Source organism: Sinocyclocheilus anshuiensis, unplaced genomic scaffold, assembly GCF_001515605.1.
Source record: "Sinocyclocheilus anshuiensis isolate Anshui unplaced genomic scaffold, SAMN03320099.WGS_v1.1 scaffold609, whole genome shotgun sequence".
Taxonomy (NCBI): Eukaryota; Metazoa; Chordata; class Actinopteri; order Cypriniformes; family Cyprinidae; genus Sinocyclocheilus; species Sinocyclocheilus anshuiensis.
Genome location: NW_015541011.1, coordinates 175,800 through 186,121, shown reverse-complemented (window position 1 = coordinate 186,121; position 10,322 = coordinate 175,800). Strand labels below are relative to the sequence as shown.

Sequence of the window (10,322 nt, the reverse complement as noted above, 5' to 3'; positions counted from 1 at the left end):
CGTATTTCAGAAGGCGGGCCTTCATTTGATACAGGAACTATTCGAGCCGTTCATGCCAGACTGGGGAGAGAGGTGTTGCAATAATGTAAAATATGTGAAAAATAATGTGTTTTTCGAACAACCAATTTCAGTGTGTAGTTTTGTTCTGTAATTTAACATTATAATAATATAACCACTCCATCTCCAAACCACTTGTCATATGTAGGGTCACAGGTAATATTATATAATATTTAATGTAATGTATAATAAGTAGGTTTTGTTCATATATTTGTATTGTTCAGGAGATGGAGAGAGCGTGGGAGGACTACAGCAGGTTGGAGCAGTCAGTGGAACAGCTGAAGGACATCCTGCAGACTCAGATGAATCTCTGCACTTCACCTCAGGTCTTTTTTTTTCTCTCCATTTCTTAATACTTTTTTATAGTTTGCTATCATGTTTTTCTCTCATCTTTTTGATCAGCTGCTTTATTATTATTTGTATTCATTTTGATTTGCAGTCACCTTTAGCTAGAATCCGTGTTATTTTTAGTATCATTGAAATACTATTATATGTTTTGTTCATATTTTAAATTAGCTTTTATTTCAAAATTTATTTTATTTTATTTCTTCTCTTCTGTAGTTTTGAAGTTTTTTGTTTTGTTTTGTTTTGTGTGTTTTATTTGTTTTGTTTCTTTGTTTTTTTGTTTTGTTTCGTTTTTTAGTGCTGGGCAATGATTAATTGCGATTAATCGCATCCAGCATAAAAGTTTTTGTTTAAATAGTGTGTACTGTGTATATTTATTATGTATATATAAATACACAACATGCATGTATATATTTAAGAAAAATATATTGTTTAAATATTAAATATATTTATGTATAATATAAATTATATGAATATAAATATATATACTGTATGTGTGTGTATTTATATATACAAGATAAATATACACAGTACACACACATATATTATGTAAACAAGAACTTTTATTTTGGATGCGATTAATCGTTGCCCAGCACTATTTTTTTAATATTTTTTTTAGGTTTTGGTTAGTTTTAGTTTATTTTGCTCAGTTTATTTTAGTACTTAAGCTTAAAGTACATAAAAATGAGAAATTTTGCCTTGGCAACTAGCTGAAATAAAATAAATATTTTTTATATTTTATTTCATTTAATGTGTATGGCCTGTTCACACCAAGAACGATAACGTTATCAACATCCACACCAACGCACGCTAACATTGTTTATCATAAACGTGCGCTGCAGTTATGTCATAGTGGATTCCAATGGGCTGTCAATGCTTTTTTTTTTTTTTTTAAAGTGCCACTAGTGTTATAGTTGTGGTGTGAACTCCACTATTCTTTTACATTTAAATAGATTTTTAAAACTATATCTTTATCTAAGTTTATAGGTCCTAGGATTTCATTTACCTTTTTGCAAAACCTTGGCAGGTCAACATTAACCTTGATTATTTATTTTTCTTTTTTTAAAGCTTGGTTTATGTTGGTATGCACTTGTGGAATTGATCAGTGGGCATTGTTCTGTCTGTTTTATTGTTTTGTTATGTTAAAATAAAGCATTGGGAAAAGCAAAAAAAAAAATATATATATATATCTTTATCGTTATAGTTATCATCTTTGGTGTGAACAGGCCTTTATTTTATTTCAAGTAATGAAAATGTTTTTTATGGTTTTAGTTTTAGTAATAATAATCCTGGCTAGAATAAAAATACGATTTGAAGACTTTTGAAAAGGTGTGTTTTTGTTCTCAGGAGAAAAATCAGTTGAGGAGGGAGCTCTGGAGGATAGAGGACGTGATGACTGGACTCAGCTCATCCAAAGAAACCTTCAAAATCACCATAGACTCAGTGAAGAACCCAGGTAAGAATGGACTAGTTAGATAGGGTTAATAAACCTACTTCAGAGCTTCTCTTGTAACTCTTGCTTTTGTGTCCAGAGAGAAAACTTGTGCCTTCAGTGATAGAGTCGACAGTGCCTTCTCGGTGCATGACCCCGTCCGCAGTCGAGGTGTGGTCACCCCGACGCAGTCTTACCTCCAGTCCGTTATCACTGCCCTTGGACAATGAGGTTTTTCAGCATCCTTATTCTATGCCAAAATGGGTATATGTTACTTGACTGGTGCTATTCCTAAAATGATTGTATTGTAAGTTACTTTAGACAAAAGAGCCTTGCTAAAGACAACTAATTAAATACTTAATGGTTTACTGAAGTGTGTAATTTTGGTTTTTAGGGAGAGGATGATGCTCCACCCAGACCACCTTTGCCCCTCCTCTATGATGAAGACACACCCCCTGTTGTCCCGCCCTTACCTAAAGAAACAACGGTCATCAGACACACTTCTGTCCGTGGCCTCAAACGACAATCTGATGAGAGGAAACGTGACAGAGAAAGCAGCTATGTGAATGGAGACTGCAGGGTAATAAACTCACTCGTGAAGGTCATTGTTATTGTAAAGCTTATTGTCATCAGTGTTGTTATTGTTAACTAAAACTATTAAAATTAAATTTTATAAGTATATATAGATGAAAAACTTACAAATAGAAACGAACTGAAATAAAATTACTAAAAAACTGGGAAAAAAAAATGACAGAAGCACATAACTGAATTACTAAAACCTAAACTAAAATGAAAATGAAAATTGAAAATATAAAGTAATTCAAAATATGAATGAATAAATAAATATAATAGTATATAAGTAATAATAAAAAAAACGCTTAATTCAAGTAATTCGTCTTACTAAACTTCACATGTACAAAAAAGAATAAAATGTAGTTTTTGAATAATGGATTTTCTTTGGAAAACGTTTTTAAATAATTAACTTATACTTTATCACCATCCATGTGACAGTAATATGCATTGTGATTGCTTTGCAATAAGGATGAAATCAAATGTTTGGGCTTTAGGTGGAACTGCGGTCCTACCTGAGTGAACCAGAGCTTCCTGGATCAGGAACAGATCAAGTGGACCCAGGCTACTTGACTCTTCAAAGAAGAGGTGAAATATTACTGCTTTTGATCATTCAGGTTATCTTTAAAACATATGATGCTTATAGGGGTAAAATGCCATTTAACAAGTTGTAATACCAGTATACCTGAAAAAATGAACCATTTTTGTGATCACTTAGGCCTGTCAGGCTGCTCTTCCAGAGTAAACCAGTACGGTGTGACTTCCTATTCACTAAGGAGAGGAGATTCAGCGTTATCGACAACAGTGAGCACCTGATTACTGTAGAACTGATACTTCATTTAATTATTTATTCATTTTGAATATATTTATAATTTATTATATTTAATGCAAAATGTAATTTAATAATGTAGAATATATATATATATACGAATTGTCATTTTCTGTAATATTTATGATTTTATATTATATTCATTCATTAAAAACATAAGCAATTTGTATTTGTATTATTTTATTAAGCATTTATTTCATATTATATTAATTCATTATGGATGGATGGATAGATGGATGGATGGATGGATGGATGGATGGATGGATAGAACATTGTAACAGTTGTCTCGTGCATTGTGGAAATAAAAAATAAATAAAAATAAAAATCTAGAATAAGCTTCTACATGTAAAATGCTGAATTTTTTTCCTGTGCTATGTAGGAGAGACCAAAGGGTGCCTTGGAGCGGCTGTGTTTGGGAGAGTCTCAGCCTGATCACCCGCCGCAGAGAGGGAGGATGAGTGTGGAGGAGCAGCTGGAGAGAATGAAAAGGCACCAGAGAGCTCTAGTGCGTGATCGCAAACGTAACTTGAGTCAGGGTGAGCGACAGCTTGTGAGCTCCCGCGCCTCCACTCGACCGACCAGCTCTGACCCAGGATCAGTACGTTACTCCCTCCCCAATAAACACAGGGACCTTCGCTATGGCCCTCCCCGATAAGGCCACAAAGCACAAAGCTAACATGCTAACACACTTTTTGCCCCATGAACAAAGCTCAGCTTTACATTAACAAGCCATGGGTGGGACAGGGCCGTGCTGGGGGTGTATTTAGGGATTGGCCAGAATGTGGACAGACGCATGGAGTGGTTACAGTCCTGCAGTGGACTCCTGGCTTCTCCTGCACAGACTTGTGAATATATTTGAATGTGAAGAAAAAAGGATAACATTATCCCTGACTGCCTTGCTGATCTCTCACAATGGATTTTAAACCTTTTTTATGCTTGTTTTCTCAAATGTTAATTCACTAAATTATTTATTATAATCTAAATATATTTTCTGAAATAATTTGTAAAGCTATATTTTGTATGAACATAATATGGTGGGAATTATTGACCCTGCTGCCTCGTATTAACAACAAATTAATTCTTGTTGGTAATTAACTGGGTATGAAGGTATTTCTGTGTGCAATCATTCTTAATCATCATCTCTTATAGAAGAATAAATCAGTGAAGTGCCTCTTCATTCTAACCTGAACATCAGTGTCAGAAAATCCTGCTTCAGCTCAAACACTCTGAGAATGATTTCAGATGAAACTATGGAGTGCAACAGTACCCATCCACTTTGTTTTTAGGGGCTTTGGTTCCAGAAGTAGAACCATTCATTTTTCCCATAGGGATTCCCATATTTCTACAGTTCAGCCATGTTATATGACATGAACCAAACCAACCAGCTTTAAGGTGAATTACAGCATTACAAACTTTGATTTGAATCAAAAAAGTGTTGCAGACGTTTCGGACACACACACACACACACACACACACATATATATCTATATATATTTTTTCTTTTGACACAATTTGATTCTCACAATTTTCTGAATGTGATTTCTTTGCAGAATCATCGTTTTTCACCCGAAATTCTGTTAAACAGGATTGCTTAAAAAAATATGTTGAAATAACTTGAAATTAATGGCTTCAACAAAAGCATATACCATTGATTTAAAACCTCGTAGCTCACAGTAGGTCTATCTTTAACAGTTTATAGGTTATTGTTAAAAATCAATTCCTCTATGGAGAAAATGAATGTGATTTTTACTTTGGAATGCACTCTATTGCCCATATAATGTGGCCATGAGAGCTTGCACTCATTTAGGCAGTTGCTTTGTTTGCTAATTGCTAATGGTAGGAAATAACCATTTGAGTAGGACCATTGTGTCTTGATTAGCAAGCATTATTGCTGTCATGGCTCAAAAAGAGTGTTTGGCCCAATCAAATGCTTAGCCACCTTTCAATCTACTGCAATCAGAGTAATCAGCAGGAGCTGCCTGATATTTGGGTTTTCTTTGCTCAAAATCGCCTTTGTCTTTTTCTTTTGTTTTTTTATTATGCTGCACTCAAAGGTGTTTCTGTTGCTCACTTGCTCTAAAGTCTTTCACTGACTTCTCAGTTAATGACTGATTACATCAATGTTGAGGATTGCATTTGGTAAACACATTTCCAATCAAGCACTTAATTCAATTGGAAACCCATGCAATACTCAGCTCACATCATTTTCTGAGAATCACGCTGCCCATTGCCCCATTGTTTTGAATCATGGGACAATTAACACCACTCAGATGTAAATTATGAACATTCTTTATCAGATAGTTATAACTGCTATCAGCTGTATGTCTAAAAAAGAGGACGAGAAAGAAATGGCAAATGGTTTTCACATTACAGCAGTTAAAAACCACATTACAAACAGTTTAGTTTGAGTTATATTAAGGAAAATATCTATTCAGTCTACTAACACCAATTCCAGTTTGGCTCACTCAGTGAAAATTGAAACTCACTTCTCTATAAATCACGGTGATGTTTTATTGTTGTTTCTCTAAGAGCTGCCAATGAGAGGGGTGTAGCATTTTACTAACCATAGTTTCAAACGGACAAACTTGACATCGTTATCATTTGATACAAACTTTCCTCTTAACCGTTAAAATCCCACACATGAATGCCTTTGTATCTCTGTAGATATTTTGGCAAAAAGACCCCATGGATTAAAATTGTTTGTCTATTAGCTTCAAGGCCATCTATATGCTGGTGTGCTCTTAAATTTGACTTTAAGCCCAAATGTACAATTTATAGACTTCTGGAAAACAGACCAAAAATATTAATGACTGATTTTTTATCCAAAAAAAAAATTTCTTTATAGAGTGAGAATGTTCCTCAAGCCACTGTACCACTGTACTGTACCACCTGACTAGCAATAGCAAGAAGAAAATCAATTCACAAGGGATGAGCTCTTTAATATGCCCCAGCTTCCCGTTGTAATGGAAATACACTTCCATTCTAAAGTTATGGCAAGATTTAATTTATATGCAGAATTATTAATTAATTCTAATGCTCACAAAGGCTGCATTTATTTGATCAAAATACAGTAAAAACTATTACTTGTTTGTAACATTATAAATGTCTTTACTGTCACTTTTGATCAATTGAATGTGTCCTTGCTGAATAAAAGTATTAATTTCTTACAAAAACTTTTTTACTGACCTGAAATTTAGGAAGAGTAGTACATCAATGCAGGACAAAAAAACTGCACTCGTCAAGGCATTTCATGGGGTCTTTAACCACACCAGCACCTTCATCACTGTTAACCTGTTTGTCAGTAGGCAGTGATGTTGTATGTTGTTATATGAACGTGACAACAAGAACCATAATTAAATAACAACAAAACTGATAGCAGATTAGCTGTAAGACAAATATGATATTGTTGTGTACATCAATACATCAATGTCTGAACTCGAGTCACCTCTTCTTCATTTTCTAATGTTGAGGTTTGCACTAAAGGCACAAATAAAATTAGAGTTCTTTAAATACTTTTTATTCTTTGCAGTGTGACTGTACTCGTAGATGTATCTCTGACAACTGAGTTATAGAGTGTATCCTCTAAATTCATGCCTATGAGTGGGTAAATGAATGGATGGTTTTGCATGGTTGTTTAATTGATTGTAAGCTGTTATGCATGGTTAGATGTGTTCAACTACAAAATTCTACAGCATGTTGTAATTTGGTGATGGGTGTGATTTGTAATAGTGACACAATTGCCTAATGCTTGTATGTAATTGTCTTTTTTCCCCCTTATCTTTTTCTGCCTCTTCACCAATTTGTCAATAAAACCAGGCTTAAATTTAAAGAAGTAGTTTATCCAAAAAGAGAAAATTTGCTGAAAATGTACTCACCCTCAGGCCATCCAAGATGTAGATGAGTATGTTTCTGTTACATCTTTTACATCTATTACATCACTTATGGACTCTCATTCTGACGGCACCCATTCACTGCAAAGGATCCATTGGTGATGAGTGGGGCTTTGGATGAGTAAATTTGCAGCAAATTTTCATTTTTTGGGGGGGTGAACTATTCCTTTAAGTGCAGGAGAAACTACAATCGCATAAAAACGACTGCCAGAAAGACTTTATTACCATCGTTTGATTTTCCACAAGCTGTTAACTAAAGATATGCCAAATAGCTTGTTTGGACCAGTTGATCTGCCACCAATTTGTAAGTTCACAATTGATATCAGCTCCTTTATTCATCTTTGTGATTTGACAAAGATATTGTGTGTCTGACCCATATGAGGTTTTATATACAGGATCAAGGCTCATTTCCAGAGGTATTGGAGTGTGTGTTGCATAAAAGCTGTATATTGTTGTCTTCGCACTAGTTGGGATGGGAAAAAATTGATTTGCAGCAACCAGAACAGGCCTTACCTGCCGAATCACAGTGGCTGGGATCAGATGAATGGCTGACTGTTGAGGCCTGGCCAATGAATGCACAGGAGCTAGAGCTGGAGCTGGAGCCTGTGGACTTTGGGTTCGATCTTACTCGAGAGGTATAGTCAAATTTTAGTGACATTTGCTGACAAATCAAAATCACCTGATTCAATCCTTCCTAGTTGGGTTGTAACCCTGTAAAGCCTGATGTATGAAATAATATATATATATATATAAAAAAGATTTTTAATTAAATTTTTTATATTAAAGTTCATTGAATCTTTAGACAAAATATGAAAAAAGTTTGCGCAAGTATCATATTTGATACATGCGGCTTTCATGGCCCATATAGTGTTATATAGGACAATATGGAGCTTTACTCAGAGGCCCAAACTGAGCAAAAATATGAAATTTGGCGCAGTTGCTGATATTTGTGACTAACATGTAAGAAGAAATTCTCATGGCTTATAATGTAAATCTATAACAGCATAGCAGACTAGAAATGCATGTAAATATCAGTAACTCTATATCTCCCAATTATATATCTTAGTAAGATGATATTTAAATGTTATGATCAAAGCTCTGTAGTTTTTATTGTAGGGGGCAAAACATAATGCTCTATAATGATGATTGAAAGATGTACAAATAAATGTTCCTCAAAAGTATTTGATACTTAACTTTTTAACATTTTAACAAATAATTATAAAAATGTGGATATTTAAATAAAGCTAAATTGTTTCTGTCCAGTAAGTGTTCATCTTGAAATATTATAAATATAAAACTTACATTTACTTTATAAAAATCAGTAGAGTTCACCACAAAAACGTGTACCACGACCTGAATCAGTTGCTCAAAAATACAAACTATCAATCAGATGAGCAAAGGTATGTAGTAGATTATGTATAACAGTATTTTCAGCAAAGTTTTGATTACGTAAGAACTTAGAGGTCTTATCAATTTAAATAATAAAATCACATATGATACAGCTGGCTTTTAAGGTATAGTTAATTATAACAATTAAGTTGCAGATCTCTGGTTTGTATTATTTGAGATATACTCAGTGTATTGTGGGATTCCTCTGTCTTCAGCTGTCTACACCACAGAAGGTGTCCATCCCAGAGCGACTCATGGATGTGGAGTCAGATGAAGAACTGAGTCCGGAAGAGAAGGAGACTCGTTCTCGCACCATAGCAAAGATAAAAAGCCTACTGTCTAAGTCGAGGTATGGTGGGAAAATAAGACCTAAACAGATGTAAATGGATGATGTACTTCGATGTTGAGTCTTCTGTTGTGGCATTTTAGTGTGAGGTCTATGGCAGAGTCCATGGATGCAGAGCAGATAGATTTCAGTGAGCTGGATAAAGAGCTGCAGCAGCAGGAGAGAATCATGAGCGTTCATCGAGCTCTCGCCACAGAGGCCTCCATCAAGAGGAAGCAGGTCATAGGTGAGACATTATCCAGCATCTCTGGGAATATTATAGTTCCCTTTCAGTCGGTCACTCCCGACGTCACATCGGATGACCGACGAATTGGCATCTCGCTTAGAGAGACCAATCTACTTCGAGTGTAAACTAAACGAGCCAATGCACATTGGCATGCGATTATAACCACAGGTCTCCAGGCATGCTGTGGTTCACACGGATGCCTAAACCACCGGCTGGGGGGCCACGTACAACGGGCTTGCAGTGTCAGGGGTTTGGACGGGGCCCCAACTGCACTGGCACATCAACTGCCTTGAGTTGCTGGCAGTGCACCGTGCCTTGATCCGTCTCAAAGGACGCTTACGAGGCAAGCATGTACTAGTCAGCACGGACAACACTGCGACCATTGCATTCATCAACCGACAAGGTGGTCTGCGCTCCCGTCGCATGTCGCAACTCGCCCGCCACCTCCTCTTTTGGAGTCAGAAGCATCTGAGGTCGCTTCGTGCTGTTCACATTCCTGGGCTGCTCAACTGGGCAGCCGACGAGCTGTCTCGAGCTGCGCTCCCGGGAGAATGGCGACTCCATCCCCAGACGGTCCAGCTGATTTGGAGACGTTTCGGAGCCGCTCAGCTAGACCTGTTTGCCTCTCCAGAAACCTCTCACTGCCAGTTGTTCTACTCCCTGACCAAGGGAACACTCGGCACGGACCTACTGGCACACAGCTGGCCGCGGGGCCTTCGCAAATATGCATTTCCCCCAGTGAGCCTTCTTGCACAGACACTGTGCAAGGTCAGGGAGTGCTAACCACTGCTAACCACGACCCCGTAGAAGGGAAGTCGCTGGGGAAGCATGACCTGATCATCTGGTTCCTTATGGGGGCGAGAAGGCTAACTCCTCCACGGCCCCCCTCTATACCCTCTTGGGACCTGACTCTAGTGCTCACAGCACTACAGCAGGGCCCATTTGAGCCTTTGCAGATGGTCGAGCTGAAATTTCTCTCGATGAAAACTTTGCTCCTGCTGGCATTGGCCTCCATCAAGAGGGTAGGGGACCTGCACGCATTTTCGGTCAACGATTGGTGCCTAGAGTTCGGGCCGGCTGACTCCCAGGTAACCCTGAGGCCCGGCCCGGCTATATGCCCAAGGTTCCCGCTACTCCCTTCAGGGATCAGGTGGTGAGCCTTCAAGCGCTGCCCTCGGAGGAGGCAGACCCAGCCCTAGCTTTGCTCTGTCCCGTCCGAGCCTTAAGGTGCTACGTAG

The 10,322-nt window shown here is 37.3% G+C and overlaps 1 protein-coding gene across 1 annotated transcript in view; it reads left to right on the top strand.

The window, feature by feature from the left end:
• LOC107690349 (pleckstrin homology domain-containing family A member 7-like) overlaps positions 1-10,322 on the top strand; it is a 108,088-nt gene that overhangs the window by 96,239 nt on the left and 1,527 nt on the right. The window contains exons 24-27 of the mRNA XM_016488649.1: positions 3,613-3,831; positions 7,591-7,758; positions 8,728-8,861; positions 8,942-9,084. Of these exons, the coding sequence (XP_016344135.1) occupies positions 3,613-3,831; positions 7,591-7,758; positions 8,728-8,861; positions 8,942-9,084 (664 nt within the window). The remainder of the gene's footprint in view (positions 1-3,612; positions 3,832-7,590; positions 7,759-8,727; positions 8,862-8,941; positions 9,085-10,322) is intronic.